Source organism: Phocoena phocoena, chromosome 14 (assembly GCF_963924675.1).
Source record: "Phocoena phocoena chromosome 14, mPhoPho1.1, whole genome shotgun sequence".
Lineage (NCBI taxonomy): Eukaryota > Metazoa > Chordata > Mammalia > Artiodactyla > Phocoenidae > Phocoena > Phocoena phocoena.
The window spans coordinates 70,644,699-70,660,574 of NC_089232.1; the positions used below are offsets into that span (position 1 = coordinate 70,644,699).

Genomic DNA, 15,876 nt, shown 5'->3' on the forward strand with positions numbered 1-15,876 from the left:
TCAGTATACGCACAGATCGGGAAACTTCATCTCATAGACTGGGATGGAGTGGCTCTGAGGCTGGCCATAGGCTGCAGTGATGGTTCCTGATGGGCTTGGTGGGGGCCTGGGACAGAAACACAAGGAGGGGAAAGGCATGAGGACGGTTCTGGGGTCCCGCCCCATGCAGCAGAGCAGCTGACTGAGGTTTCTCTTTGAATAGGGACCAGAGATTATGTCACTCCGTGGTTCCCAGGTTTCAAGTTGTTCTAGAATCTTCAGCTTGAAGTCAAGCTTTACTGCAGGCTCTACAGCGACTCTGTGGCTCTAGAAAGTACCAGCTTGTGACACTAGGACCCCCGGCTCTTTTCCAGGTTCACTGAGCTGTCTCTTTCTCCCTTCAGTCTCTGTTTCCTTATCTGGAGAGACTTGGTGGCCGACTCCAGCCCTGGAGACAGAGGCTGGGGGCAGGGAGGGCTGAAGACAGGTGCGAGAGGAGGACTTGGGGGGAGGGGTACCTACACTGGGCCACAGAAGTGGGGATCCCCTGCCCAGGGCTGCCACTTACCGGATGGTGATTTCAAAGATCTGATTGAGTTTGCTCTGCAGCAGTGATGCCTAGACACAAATAGAGGGAAAGTGAGCCGGGGGCTGACTCCCAAGCCCCCTGCCCACCATGCACTGGAAGTGCTGGGCAGTTGCGGCCTTAGGAAAGAAACCGGTGTGAGCTCGTTTCCAGCACTTATCTGTGGACCCTGGCGGTGGGTTCAGATCAGAAAGAGCCGCCCAGCAAAGGCCTGTGGGGGACAGCACAGAGGCCAGGAACCCCAGGAAGGACTTCAGCAAAAGTTCTGGAAGAGCCCTTAGCTCCTCCAAGTGGGGCAATAGGGCCTGCTGGGCAGAGCCAGGAGGCTCAGAGCTGGTTCCAGCTCTTTCCTTAACTCCCAAGGAGCAGTTGTACAAAATTGGTGCATTAGGGAAGATGTTCTCTCTGGTCCCTTCCGGCTCCACCTAAGTCCATGTACACAGAGAGTGAGATTGTGCTCAACTCTGAGCTCACGAAATGAGCAGCCTCTACCTCTCAGGATGGAACTAGAGGTCAGCATAATATAGGCCCAGAAAAATCTATATTATACTTACATGTATTTTTATATATAATTTATGCATGTTAATATATTACTATATATAATTATAATATATGAGAAGTTTATGTATATATATTTGAAATATATATAATAGAAAATTACATGTGTTTTTATTGAGAGGAAAAAGTACAATAAAATATAAGTTATTTGTAGACTTTGGATGTTTACAATTATGTTTCATTGTTACGAAGATGGACACTGGGGCTAACAAATCCTGGAATATCATTTTCAAGAAATGTTTGTGCTCTTCCCTTAGCCATCTACTCGTCTTTCTACTTGTCTGGTGCCCTCTCATTCAGATTCCTTTTCCAAGGCCAGGCCGTTCCATTCCACCTGCCGGGGTCCCCCAGTTGGAAGCGGGCCCTCTAGCAAACGCTGGCCATCTTTCCTGTGCCCTGGCCCCTTCCCCCATCACTCCATAATGTGACAACCCTAATGGCAACAAACTCGCAGAGCTGTCATGAGAAGGAGATAAGCTGATAGATATAAGATGCTCTGATGAACAGCAAGTGCTATTTCCGTTCCTGCTCTGATGATTATAATTATTATAATCTATCTATTTGGTACAGGAGATCCTGAGGTCAGGGTTTCTCCCTTATATGAAAACTGTGACCTCTGGAGGGGTGTATGACTGATAGCCTTTAGGTTCGTGGGGAAACAATGTAGTGCCAAGGCAATGTTGGGATCTAAACCCTAATTTCTGGATGACAACAGAACCAGGATCTCCTAGAAACTCAGTCCTGCGCTGGGCCCACATCCAGTGTCCGTTTGATCCCGGGAGGGGCACCGTTACGTCTCACTTACCCGGGCCCCGCAATGCGCTGCAATCTCCTCGAAGGGCGCCTTCTGGAACTTCTCCACCACCTGTCGCCGCCGTTCACGTTCCTGCTCCTCGACGGCCACGCTGTCCACTGCGCCACAGAGAGCCGGGTCAGCCCTCAGGTCCTACCCCAGTGATGCAGTCTGAGATTTCCCCCCAGATCTCCACTCCGCTGACGAGGGGCAGGGTAGCGTGGAGGGTGCGATGTCATCACTTGGCCCTGGGAGAGCTAGACCCTTTTCTGATTCTGCCTGAGGGCTCAGCCCCCTTCCTTGCCTAAGAGTTTAACTAGTTGAGTGGACCTTTAAGTGGGGCTAAAGCCCCATGTAGTTGCATTGACACTGGGACTCTTAGATGAAAGTTCCTGGAACAGGAAGTACTCTGGGGGGAATATGAAAAGGGACATCAACAGTGGAAAAGCCACAAAAGACAACGAAGAACCCCTATGGCACAGCAGTCGGAGGCCATTTAGTTTAAGGCTTCTGCATATTCCTCTTGGTAGCCGAAATGAAAAAAAAAAGGAAGGGTATGAAATATGTTCATCATGCCCCGTTTAAGAAGGCAGAGCAGTGGGAACGTTTAGCAAGTGTACCATGAATGACAACAAAGATAAAGATTTGTTATCGGGATACTTCATTGCCCAATAATCTAGACGAGGTAATACTGCATTTTAAAATCTACTGCCATTATTAAATAAATATTAATAGGATTTGTTCTTGAAGGCTTTCATTGGTTAACTTTTTCTTTTGTATCACACTCCACCAAAAAATTGTCAAGGTATTTATACAAATTAAAATTGCAGGTGGGAGGGACGGAGACGCAAGAGGGAAGAGATATGGGAACATATGTATATGTATAACTGATTCACTTTGTTATAAAGCAGAAACTGACACACCATTGTAAAGCAATTATACTCCAATAAAGATGTTAAAAAATAAAAAAATTGCTTTTTACTTGTCTGATTGGCTGTAACCCTCAACTGACCACTTTTAAGGGCAGCGGTCAGTAGAAAAAGGGTTCCTGGCATAGGACATGGACACACACACACCCCCCACCCCCGTTAAGAGAGGGGGACTTTTAATTGCAGCTTCAGTAGTTGTGAAGAGTTTAGAGGAAGCCACCAGCCTCTCCCCTCACAGCAGACAGCTGCGCATACCCACACGCCTCTCCAGGACCCAGTCCTGTGATCCGCTCCCTCGGGGGCTCCCACTTACCAATGGCCTTCTTCAGCGTCTCGTAGGTGATCTCCTCGGCAGGCACGCGCTGAGGGAGAGGGAACAGAAGTGCTCAGAAAGGGGGAGGGGGAAGCGGGGGGTGGGGAGGCAGCCTTGGCTTCCTCAGTTACCTGGCAGCCACTTCACTTCTCAGAAGAATGTCCTGAAGGGAGAAACTCCCTGAGGACACCCACATTCTCTCACTAGGGTCTCTGGAAGCTGCCTGAGTAGGCACAGAGCCTCCAACTGAAGGAGAGCAGGGAGAGAGAGAGGAGGGGAGGCTACTGCCTCACCAGTCACAAGTCTGGCCTGAAAGAACTCACCGGCCCCTCCCCACCTCGCCCCCCAGCGGGTCCCATTAAGCTCCCTGGGAAGAAAACACTGTAATTCAAACAAATCTTCAGAGAACTTAACAGAAAATATTCGAAACAAGAGAAGGCAGTTAGCAAATATAATCTCATATGAAAATTTCAAGAACTGACTAACATTTTTTTTTTTTTTTTTCCGGTATGTGGGCCTGTCACTGTTGCGGCCTCTCCCGTTGCGGAGCACAGGCTCTGGACGCGCAGGCTCAGCGGCCATGGCTCACGGGCCCAGCCGCTCCGCAGCATGTGGGATCTTCCCAGACCGGGGCGTGAACCCGTGTCCCCTGCATCGGCAGGCGGACTCCTAACCACTGCGCCACCAGGGAAGCCCCTGACTAACAATTTTGAAGACTTCTGATATTAAATTATCCACCAAGGTGATGTGAGTATTCAATAAAGGTAAGGCATACTGAGGTTGGTCCAAGGACCTGGGTCACAGGATCTCAGTGTCCTGGGAACCCATAAAAGGAGGTGGAAAATAATAAAACCCAAAGAAGGGTGTTCTACGGATGTGTGGCCTTAGGTCAGATGCTGAAAATTGTGAAGGAGTTTGGACTAAATTCCAGGAATTCCCCACTAGACTGTGAGCTCCTTGAGGCAAGACCCATGATTTATTCATATTCCATTACTTAAATGTAATGTTACATGAAAGAGGCAGACACAGGAGAGAATGATTCCATTGATATAAAGCTCAAGAAGTGACATAAGTTGGGCTAGTGGCTCCCTCTGGGGAGGGGGTACAGAGGCAGGGCTCCTGGAAGACAACATTTTAGTCCCTGATCTGGGTGGGAGTGTATCAGTGTATTCACTTTATACACTCAGACAATTCACTGGGCTTGGAATTCCATAAATGCTTGTTCGAGTAGGAATGGACACAGTTGTAGGTATGGGATAAAGTCATCCAACAAATATTAAGCGAGCACCAATTATGTGTAGGATTCTTGGCTAGTCACTTAGTCGAAATTGCAAAATGTATTACTATAGGAATTACACGCAAGAGAGTGCTATCATTCACTCTGAAGATTCATTCACTGTGAAGGTTCATCCTCTGTAGGTCTGTCCATCCATCCATCCATCCATCCATCCATCCATCCATCCATCCATCCACTGTCAGCACTGACCAACATCAGATATTCATGGGTAAAGTGATAGGAAACCATGTGGTGGTGGGAGAAAAAGGAAGACAGATCACTGGGTAAAGGTAGGCAGAGAGGAGCTGATGGAGGAGATGGACCACAGGCTGGATGTTGATGAATGGGCGATTCAAGAACGTAGAGGTGGAGAGGAAGGGCGATTCCGACATGGGATTCCACACTAGCAAAGACATGGAGGTGAATGAGATAGCATGGGGGAGACTGAGAGCAGACCAGCCAGAGAGGAGGGGAGATGAAATGAAATGGGAGGGCATCCCTGACTACAAATGGCTCTGAATGCCAGGCACTGGGTTTGGAATTTAACCAAACCAGCATTTATTGATCACCTGTTATGAGGCTGGCATTTGAGGCTACAGGGAGTTACCGTGAGATTCTGGAGGGGTGGGGGTGGGGCAAGGTGGGCTGAAAGTGGAAAGAAGTACAGCACGCAGAAGGGTGGAGGCTCCCACACCCCTGCTTTCGATACCAAGCCATCCCGGGCTAAGCTGACTCTCTGAGGGGGAGGAACCCATGATGCTGACTGGGGGGGCCACGAGGGAGCAGGCAGTTGTGTACCCAGGTGAGCATTTCTCTTCCTTCGTCTGCTTCACTTTACTTATCAATTCCTAAGGGTCTCTCAACTCTTGGGAAGGAAGAATTACAACTATTGAGGGGATAGCAGTCAACTCACGCTGCGCTCCTAACACGTGAGGTTCCCATCCCTGCAGAGCTGGAAGGGCCTTGGAGGACATCTGGCTCGACCTCAGGTTGCTTCTCCAATTAGCCTGAGTCAGAGCTTCCCTCCTTCCATGGGAAGGTTCCAGACAAGCTTGGAAAAGCCCTGCCCTGGAGGTATGCCCTAGTAACTGAGGAGCTGTTGGAATGGCTGAGGGCACAGTTAGGGGGAGGCTTGACCTTTACCCCACTGACTTCTCCTTGCTCCAGGCCCATCTGGGGAAAGGTTGGGTGTCCAGGCTGTCCTTCACAGCTACTCCAGGCTGTCCATGCCCAGGGATCTCACAAGTCTCCTTGTCCCAGTCCCACCCAGATGTGCATCTTCCCTGCTTCTTGCTAAGGTTCCCCTGCGTCTCTGTCTCCGTCAGCTCCCTTAACTGGCAGAGTTACCATTTAAAACAAGGGTACCACATCCTGAGGCTTCAGTTCCCCCGGGATGCCTTTCTCCCTCCTCACTGCCCTGCCCACATTTCTTTTTCATTTTAGTGAGTAAATTTGGTATTTCCACTAAAATTCTTTATTCCCCCTTACTTGTGGGTACACCTTCTTTATTTTCTGAGGCAGAAGCACTACCGTGCGAAAAAAAAAAAGCATTTCCTTGACATATCTGGAAGAAACATTGTAAAAGCTATTCTTGCCCTCATCTTTTCTGTGAGGCCTTCCAATTTCCAACGTGGAGCACGTCCGCCTCCATCATGAATAGGGAATGACTACCAGCAAGGCTTTCAAGACTGACTTTTATAACATGCTCACGGGAGTGTACGGGGTGGGGAGGATTCGGTAATTTTTTCCAGATGGAAATGTCTAGGATACTTATGATGAGAGTCAGTAAGAAAACAGGACTTACTTGAGAAATTTGCTTTCTGTGCAACTTTAAATGTGTCGGGTGGCTAAGGGAGTCTAGATCGTGGAGTGTCTGACCACCTAGGAGGTAGGAAGAGTCCCCTCCCGGGAGGACACTGAGCTTCACCAGGACAGTGGATCAAGAATGAGACACTCACCTCCTCCTTCTCTGGGCTGTTCCTCGATTCTACCTCCACCTGCAGGGAAATGGTTTCTCCAATGCTCTTCCTCTTGGATAAGCGATCCTCATCTGGGAAAGGAGGATAGAGAAGCTAGAGTCCCCAGCCCCTGCAGAGCAAGCCAGGATCATGCCTCCAGCACCATCTCCCAACCCCCCTGACTTTGCCTGGTCCACAGTCCTGGGAGGGTTCAGAGGGAGTTTATACGCTGGGGCTACGGCTGGAGTTTACGGAGGGCTGCGGGCCTTCACCGCCCATCTTAGGGCGGTGAGTTTTGCTTTTTAGGGCTAAGATTTTGAAATTACTGATGAGCACAAAGAAGCCGCTTATGACCAGAAAGCGTATCTTAACTTTCACAAGGGTCATCTGCTAACAGCACCAGCAGCTGTCATTTGCGTAGCATTTCCTACTACGGGCATCTGCCTCTACCCTCTAAGGCAGGTATTGCTAATATCCCTATTTTACAGCCAAGGCAACTGAGACTCAGGGATGCCAAGGGGCTCGTCTAAGATTCTTCAGGAAGTAAGCTACAGAGAACTGGGTCTCAGACTCCACAGCCCATGTGTGCTCTTTCCGTCACCGTGGGGTCTCTCCCACGCACAGGCCAGGCTATCCCGTGGGCCAGTTACTCCCAAGGACCCTGCACTGAAGAGGAGAGGTGGGAAAATCAAGGATCTCACCATGGATTTCCACTGTGTCTTTCAGCTCTTGTGTGACATCTAAGGTGCCATGGAAGGTGACCGAAGGACTCACAAGTCCCTTCCTTTCAGGCCCTGGCCAAGAAAAGCCAGAAGCAGGCTCGGAAGTCCTCAAGCAGGGCTCCTACCTGTCAGCTGAGGGATGTAGGGCAGGCAGAGCCTGTCTGCATTGTAACCACTGCCCCCCAGGACCTCACTGATGTTGCTCTGGCGGAAGAGAAGCTCAATCACCACTCCATCGACGTTTTGAGACAGCCTGGGACACAAAGGAGGGAAGAGGCCGATGAGAACCATGGGGGACTAGAATGATTTCCTGATGACCTTCCTTATTTATTATTTTTTTCTTTTTGCGGTATGCGGGCCTCTCACTGCTGTGGCCTCTCCCGTTGCAGAGCACAGGCTCCGGACGCGCAGGCTCAGCGGCCATGGCTCACGGGCCCAGCCGCTCCGCGGCATGTGGGATCTTCCCGGACCGGGGTACGAACCTGTGTCCCCTGCATCGGCAGGCGGACTCTCAACCACTGCGCCACCAGGGAAGCCCGACCTTCCTTATTTTAAAAGTAATGCTCAAGGCAGTTCCCTGGTGGCCGAGTGGTTAGGTTTCCCGGCTTTTACTGCCGTGGCCTGGGCTCAATCCCTGGTCAGGAACTGAGATCCCTCAAGCCACACAGCAAGGCTGGAAAAAAAAAAAGTAACACTCATTATACAAAAGTGACAGAGGAGCAAAAGGAAAAAAAACCACCTACAGTCCCACTTTCCACATTCAGATTTTGTGCAGAGTCCCTCAGTCACACACATTTTTGCACACACACAGACATCCCCATGGCCCCCACTGTCCTGTTCTAGGATCTATTTTATTCACCTGTTATACAGTGAATATTTCACATGAACTATTCTTTAAAAACACTTTGCATGGGCTACCAGTTGTCTAGGGTGTGGACGGGCCACCATTTATAAAGCCATCCTCTATTGTGGGATATTTTGTTTCTTTCAGAATATCTTTCCCTTGAGTCTCTCTGATGCTGAAGTGATGTTGGCCCACACACTGCAGGCTGAGAAGGCCACTTGGATTGGTGGCACTGTCTTGTCAGGAAGGACTCCTCCAGGATTTGTTCCCATGGGCTTGGTCAAAGTTCCCAGAGGCTGCATCCCATATTCTACGGTACAACACACTGAGATGGCTCAAGGCATGAATTATGGTCAGGTGAGGGGATCAAACTTGACCCAGGACTTCTGGGTCATAGGCGTAGGGTCCACTTTCTGCCCTTGAGCCCACAGAAGCCCGAGTCCCTGGCCTCAGACCATCCACTTCCTCGCTCAGCTGCTTGGGTTGTCCTTGAGCGCGTCCTCAGCGTTCTCCTCACCTGGGCCTCTCCACAAACACGTCCTCAGGGAGCATGTACGGAGCCTCTTTCTTCCTGCTCTCTATCACCTGAGGTTTGGGAGGAATCGTGAGAAAAGCTGGGTTCACCAGGGAGAGGGAAATCCCAACAGGCCAGTGAAAGAGTTCCCGCTCCCCTGAGCACTTCCTCCCTCCCACAAACCCTCTGGAAGAGCACCCACGGCTGGGCTTCTGAGGGAGAAACTCAGACCAACAGGGACCTCAGGGCAGCCTGTGAAGCCCAGGAGGACTGCTCAAGCTGTCTCCAGTGACACACATGCATTAAGTGTCCTCCAAAGGCAGGGGACTTAGCTCCCAAGAGAGTTCAGTTTCTTGCTCCTGTGTCCTATTCCTGTTTTCTGTTTAAATGCAAAAAAGGGAGCATAGGTCTCACTGTTCCCCAAACCCAGGTGCACTGCAAAAACACCCTGATGGAGAGTGCCATGGTGAGTCTCCCTCAGCATCCTTTGCAAAGTTTTGACAAGAAAGCTGAGTTATTAAGATGCTGAGAAGTGGGAGGACGCTTGGCATGAAAGTATGTGCAGGAGGTGAGGAAGCCACGATGCTACTATTTTTACTGGAGAGGATGTGGGGGCATTGCTTTTCCTGCCCTCCTGGATCAGCCCAAGGCTGGGAAGATCCTGCCTCATTCAGGGTGGTCTCTGACACAGCAATACAGCACCTTGCTCCATGCCCCCAGCCAGCCCAGGCCAGCTGAGACCTGAGCTTTCTTGTTTAGTTTTATTTTGTTTTGCTAGTGTATTTTAAAGTTAATCCTACGTATTATATCATTCTACCTATACATAGTTCAGTATGTCTTAAAATGCCTTTTTGCAACAACTGAGAACATTTGATTACAAACCAGGTATAAGATAATACCAAGGCATAACCGATAATTTAATTACGCATGTAAATAGCAGAGCAATTAGGTAGAAAGGTGTCCATAATTTTTTGGACACATACTGATATATGCAGAGGTGAAACGACGTGATAGTCAAGGTTTGTTTGAACACATTTCAGCAAAGAAAACGAAAAGGAGACAGATGAAGCAAATGTGGAAGAATCTTCATACCTGTTTAGTTCGTGTGACAGCTGTGTTCACCGCCCTACTCATATTGCTTTTGTGATATTTGAAAATTTTCATAACGAAAACTTTCCTTAAAGTAGCTTTAGTCCCAGATGACCTGAGAGATGTGGGTATGTGCGCTTCCGGGAGTGGAGGGAGTATAGAGGGGCCGGAAGTAGAGGAGGGCAGGTAGCAGGTTGGGAAGGGGTACAGGATACTGCCTGCGCCTGACCCTGCCCTGCTATGTCATGTCGTACAGGAGGAGTCACTACCGCTGAGAATTTCTCATCATTAGTTCTCATGCCTAGACTAAGCACAGGGCTCATGCAATTAAGCAAAAGTGGTTCTGGGGAAACCCCAAGTCAAGGGCCTCCTGAGCTCTCAGGGTCATGAGGACACCAACCTCACGGATGTGCTGGCAGAAGGCAGGCACTGTCGTGAGTTGGCTGATGAGGTTCAGGTAGGCGGCACCCAGCGCGTAGAGGGCACAGCGGTTGTAAACAGGCAAGTTCTCTTCATTGACCTGGGCCACGTCCTGTGGCAACACAGAGGGAACAAACTATACTGGTGCCCCACCCTCCAGCCACCCTCTACCAACCTCCTTTAGAGGTGGCCCGCTACTCAAGACAAAGCCTTTTCCAGCATTTTCCCCGTAACTTCCTGGGGAACAGAGGTCACCCTCATTAAAGCTGAAGCAAATGGTCCTTAGAACAATCCATGAGCTGGAGGCTCATAAATACTTGAGTGGAGAGGCGATGACCTCAGTGCCCCACTCTGCAGTTCCAGCTGTAGGGAGCTCGACTGTCCAAACCCTCATGAATCCCACCTCTAGGATGCTGTCACCTTCACTGCAGACCCTGGATGATTCTTGGAGGACTGGACTGGCTTGCTAAGCTGGGTTCATATGTTCAACTGACAAAGCTGTGTGAGTTACTAGGGGATCGGGACACAAAGGAATCTCAAACTCTAGAATGAGGACGATCGTGGCATCTGGGTGGGCCTTGCAGGACTTAGCGCCATCAAGCAGGTAGCTGAAGAGTCTCCACCACACAATTCCAGGTTCGCCACCATTCGGGACATGATGCCCACCTAGCCTCAGGGCCCTGCTGACCCTGGCCTTTGAGGTCTGAAGGACCCGCCCCAATTCCCAGCAACCTGAGCAATAGACTTCTACCCAGGCAGACCGTGAAAGTCTAAAGCCCTATCTAGGGCCACACTGGCTGCCTGAGAGTCACGAGGGGAGCTTGTTGAATCTCCAGATCCCCAAGCTTGGGGACAGAACTGGGATTATATATTTTTATTTTTATTTTTTGCGGTACGCGGGCCTCTCACTGCTGTGGTCTCTCCCGTTGCAGAGCACAGGCTCCGGACGTGCAGGCTCAGCGGCCACGGCTCACGGGCCTAGCCACTCCGTGGCACGTGGGATCTTCCCGGACCGGGGCACGAACCCGTGTCCCCTGCACTGGCAGGCAGACTCTCAACCACTGCACCACCAGGGAAGCCCTATATATTTTTAATAAGTGCTTAAGGCAATTCTGAAGCACAGCCAGGTTTGGGAACTAGGTAATCTTTAGACAAACAAGTTTGTATGGAGATCACTCGGGCTTATGGGTACCCTCTTGGCAATCCTTGGAGTCTCATTCAGACCTTGCAAGAGACCCAGAATACTAGGGTGAAGGGATATTTTTGAAAGACCCTGTTTCCCGGGTCTCCTTTACTCTGAGGATGGGCCAAAGCCATGAATTCAGCATCCTTTGGTGGTTCCCCACATAGGACCATGGTTTGTGGTCTTCATGGAGGGATGGCCAACCAAGGGTGCAATATTCCTGGGCTCCAGAACAGGTGTTAAGCAGTGGCTACCTGGCTCTCTCACTAGTGCTTGGCCAAAACAGGTGCCCTCCCCCGATCCCAACCCCTATGTCCCGCCCACAGGGGGCCCCACCTGGACAGCCAGCACCAGGCGGATGAGGTCTACCACCACCTCCTCGTTGGCCAGCTCGATGCTGATGAGCGCCAGCAGCCCGTATAGCGCCTCGTAGTGCTTCTGTATGTTCGTCTCCTCCTTGCAGCTCAGGTAGATGTGTCTGTAGAGCTGCTGGGAGTGCTGGAGAGGGGGACAAGGGTGGAGGCAAGGCCACGGCGGGCAGGGTGGGGACAGGAGGGGCAAGGAGAATGGGAAGAGCAGTCTGAAGGGGGCGACGCAGCTGTGTGTACCCCACCTCCGCCCTCAGGGACAGGATGCCTTTAAAGCAGACCCCAGTGGAATCGGGCAGTGCAGGAGTATGTGCTTAGGGAAGGTGGGTCCGGTGAAACCAGCAACAAAAGCTGCTGCCCAAATCCAGTTTTAGAACACAGCCAAGGGATGCTCCCCACTCTGGCTCGGTGCTAAGTATGACCTGGGGGCTTGATCCCCTAGAGGGGTCGGCTGGTCATCCGGACTAAGCATAGTCAAAGAGGAGGAAGTGGGTTCTAGGGGCATGGCCAGTGGCGACTTGGGGGCTGGAAGACTGGGGTCCGCAGGGCCTGGCCCACCCGGGGTTCACTGTGTCTTGAGGTCACGCTTGCTAACCTTCTTCATGAAGATGGTGTCCTGCCGGGAGCACTTGTCCACTTTCAGCTTCAGGACAGAGATGTCGCTGAGGGTACTGGGAGGGGACGTGAGGGGCCACCTCAGTCAGCCCTTGCGCGAGGCCAGCAGAGCTCACATGGTATCACTGGGCTCCATCCCAGTGTTGTTAGTCATACCAATACCTCTCTGTGTCCTCCTGCCCTGGTTCTTAGCCTGATCTCCACTTTCTCCCAAGTTCTCAAGCTCCTGTCTCTTTTATCTTAAATACTTATCCAGATTATCCTCTTCCTCCCTTTCCTTCCTCCCTTTCAGCCCCCCAGTCTCAACTGATAACCCTGCATCCCCTTCTTTCCTCCCCACCTGAGAGCTCCCTTGGGTACCTGCTCTTTACCTCCCAAATCTCCCTCCCTTGCTCCACCAGGCACAAATGCCCCTTCAGTCTCTCCTTCCCTTGTAGGACCCCAGGGTCCATGTCCATGATTAGCTCCCTGGGGGGGGGGGGTCCCACTGAAGATCTGAATCGTCTTCCCACCTGAGTGTGAGGTCCTAATGGGAGTCTCCTCCCCCATCACACACCAAATAGAGGGGAGACCTCAAGTTCACCTGATGGTGGAGAACTTGTGACGGTTGCCATGACGATCAATGAAACTGATGAGAATCTCTAGAACGAAGAGACGGATCTCTGCGTCCTCCATGAGGGCGGTGGAGAGAAGGCGGTCAAGGAAGTTGCTGGGCAGAGCTGACATCATGTTGTTGCACTGGAAGCCGGTGGATACCTGCAAGGGAGCCCAGGATCATGTGCTTACGAACGCCGGCCCTCCTGGCAGCAGTGAGGAGACTGAGGGGCAGTCGGCAGAATTTGGGTCTGAAGCATCCATCCTCTCTAAACATCTCCCAGCCCAGTTTCCCCGTCCTCCACCTTAGGCAGCTTTTGGGAATCCTCCAACATCTACCTAGGCAACCCGCCCAGCTCAGCTTAGCTAAGTGGATGGGGACAGTATGCAGGGACATTAAGTTACTAAAAGCAAGCAAAGGATGAGCCCTAGAAGAGAGAAAAAGCCAGGGAGCCTCTGAACCTAATGTTTCAGCCCATTAGGGCACAAATGGCGAACATTCACCATGAACACGCTTCCTTAGGAGCACGAACAGTCACAAAGAAGGAGAGACAGTGGAAGAAGTTACAGCTGGGCTGAGGAATTAGAACCCACGGACATGGCAACAGCCAAGAGCACACACAGCATTTGCTTACATCTCTTCTAGCATGGCCATAACGAGGGTCTTCTGATTAAAGCCAGCAGGCGTACAGAGACACCTCACCTGTGATGGTGTCAAAGTAGTTAAAAGCAGCAAACCAGATTTACTGTTAAGTCCATATTGCAAAACAATGCCTTTGATGATTCAGCAGGCCCTTGAGGCTCTGGTAAAGCCTGGTGGCATCAGTAGTAAACATCAATGTTCACTGAAGGGGGAAGTATTTGAGTGTGCCCCAAACTGTCACCTTGGTAAGACGCAGGGTACAAATTAATGACGGTAAACTCAGCAAAGAAATGGCAGGAGTACATAGACAAAGGAGGTACCAGATGTGGGCAGTGTCAGCACAAAAAGACTTTATAAAAATAGTGTGACATGAAAGGTGTGGGCTGGAGAGAGGGGAGGGAGGGCATGAGCGGGAGTGAAGGGGCTGTGCGAGCGGCATGGTTAGAACAGAGATGGGTTGAGGGGTCACATGGGGGGGTCTATGGAGGGAAAGGGGACTGAGGACCTTCCAATTTCAGTCTGAAAAGTTTGAAATCTGGATGTACATCAATTAGAAACTGAGATTTACTCTTTAACAAGGAGCAACACGTGAAGAACAACATTTCTAGAAAATTCTTCTTGGTTGTATTTATGATCGGTGAGGAGGAGGGAGCAACTATGAGAATAATCTAGTTCTGAGATGTCCAGAGTTTAGGCCAGGGTTGTGCCTTGGGGAGCTTGTTACGAATACAGATTCCAGGACCTCACTCAGACTAATGGCTCAAAATCTCTAGGGAGGGCTTCCCTGGTGGCGCAGGGGTTGAGAGTCTGCCTGCCGACGCAGGGGACACGGGTTCGTGCCCTAGTCCGGGAGGGTCCCACGTGCCGTGGAGCGGCTGGGCCCGTGAGCCATGGCCGCTGGGCTTGCGCGTCCGGAGCCTGTGCTCTGCAACGGGAGAGGCCCACGTACCACAAAAAAAAAAAAAAAAAAAAAAAAAAAAAAAAATCTCTAGGGAATCTATATGTTAAACAAGTTAGTCATAAGAACAGCATTTGAGGACAATAAATCTAGCCTCCAGTGATGGCTGCAAAGAAGGAAAGAAGACAAATGTAAAAAAAATTGACAAAGGGGGGGAATTCCCTGGCGGTCCAGTGGTTAGGGCTCGGCGCTTTCACTGCCGGGGCCTGGGTTCGATCCCTGGTCGGGGAGCTAAGATCCTGCAAGCTGCGTGGCATGGCCAAAAATATTTTTTTAAAAAATTAAACATTAAGTTAGATAAAAGAATTATGGTTATTATTTTTTTTAAATGGATAAAGGGAAAGATAGTGGCTGGGGGACTGAGGTGGGCATAAGTACCAAGGGAGAAACAGGTGGAAGGGACCTGGGGAGATACTTGGAAGGAAAAAGGGCAGGAACCAATAGAGTCCATCTCAATACAGAGAAAATGTTTGAGTGACAAGGCCAGCAGTAGCTGAGTAGCAGGCATCCTGCCTGCTCCGGAAGACCCAGCCCTGTGGGTACCCAGCCTGGCTAGTGAGTGGAACACAGGTTGGATTTCAGCCCCCTACTCACCCCTTTGGCTGGGCATGTTTGTGCAGTGTGCAACCTGCACGACTGTTATGTAGTAGCCTTCTCTTGTTTCCTTGGAAGGAGCTGCCTCCTACAGAGGCAGAGCAGGAATGGGGACAGGAGAGGCTCACCTGAAGGAGGGATTTCAGCAGCATAATCTGGGTCAGCCGGTTCCTGTTCTCCCTATAGACCAGAGACACAGATGATCACCAAGATGGTGATATAGGCAAAGACCCCACACTTGCCTGCCCAGTTCTCTCTCCTGATTAGATTCTCCATGAGGCTTATCTTGGGTTACCCAGGACAGTGACTTCCAGACCAGGGAACTAATGGCTCCCCCCAAGGTGGGAGGTTGTTATTGGTGGGACAGACTGAGGAACTGTAGGATCCAAAGGCCCACTAAAGGCGGCTGAGGGATTTGAGAGTAGAATGAAAGAAGACAAGTAAGGACAGAACCAGGAAAGTTGAGGTGGAGAAGGGAGAGAGCCCCAAAACGTGGGACGGGGAGTCAGGTGGAATTTAGGCTGGGAGAGGAAGGGGGAGGAAGGCATGGTAGACTCACCCGGTCCTCCCCATCTCCATGGGGTGATGCAGGGAAGGCAGTGGAACCTTGCTCATGATGAAGAGGATCACCTCGGAGCGCTGGTAAGTAGGCAATGTGCTGGCAAAGGAGCCTTCAGGAAAAAGAAGAGAGGGTTTGAGGCCGGCAGCTGCTGGAGTCTCTGCTCAAACTTTCAGCTGAACAAACTACTGGGAAGAGTGCGGGCTGCTTCTCTAGGGAGACGATTAAGACCCAGAGGGAGACACCTAGATGACGGCAGAGGACTCTTCCAGGCTCCTGTCCCTTCACTTGTTATTCCAGAGGCTGCGGTTAAGGTCTCCGGGATGGCGAAGCTCCAGTGGCGCTAGGACCAGAGGGCTCTGAAAGTGATGAGCCCTTACA

At 50.8% G+C, this 15,876-nt stretch overlaps 1 protein-coding gene across 1 annotated transcript in view; it reads right to left on the minus strand.

Annotated features, from left to right (window-relative positions):
• Positions 1 to 15,876, minus strand: part of EFR3B (EFR3 homolog B) — a 46,742-nt gene continuing 30,866 nt past the window's right edge. The window contains exons 10-22 of the mRNA XM_065890995.1: positions 15,496 to 15,607; positions 15,065 to 15,116; positions 12,731 to 12,903; positions 12,128 to 12,203; positions 11,501 to 11,662; positions 9,962 to 10,093; positions 8,476 to 8,543; positions 7,240 to 7,367; positions 6,393 to 6,484; positions 3,159 to 3,207; positions 1,929 to 2,035; positions 548 to 597; positions 1 to 106 (exon numbers count right to left, since the gene is read on the minus strand). Coding sequence (XP_065747067.1) covers positions 1 to 106; positions 548 to 597; positions 1,929 to 2,035; positions 3,159 to 3,207; positions 6,393 to 6,484; positions 7,240 to 7,367; positions 8,476 to 8,543; positions 9,962 to 10,093; positions 11,501 to 11,662; positions 12,128 to 12,203; positions 12,731 to 12,903; positions 15,065 to 15,116; positions 15,496 to 15,607 — 1,307 coding nt within the window. The remainder of the gene's footprint in view (positions 107 to 547; positions 598 to 1,928; positions 2,036 to 3,158; positions 3,208 to 6,392; positions 6,485 to 7,239; positions 7,368 to 8,475; positions 8,544 to 9,961; positions 10,094 to 11,500; positions 11,663 to 12,127; positions 12,204 to 12,730; positions 12,904 to 15,064; positions 15,117 to 15,495; positions 15,608 to 15,876) is intronic.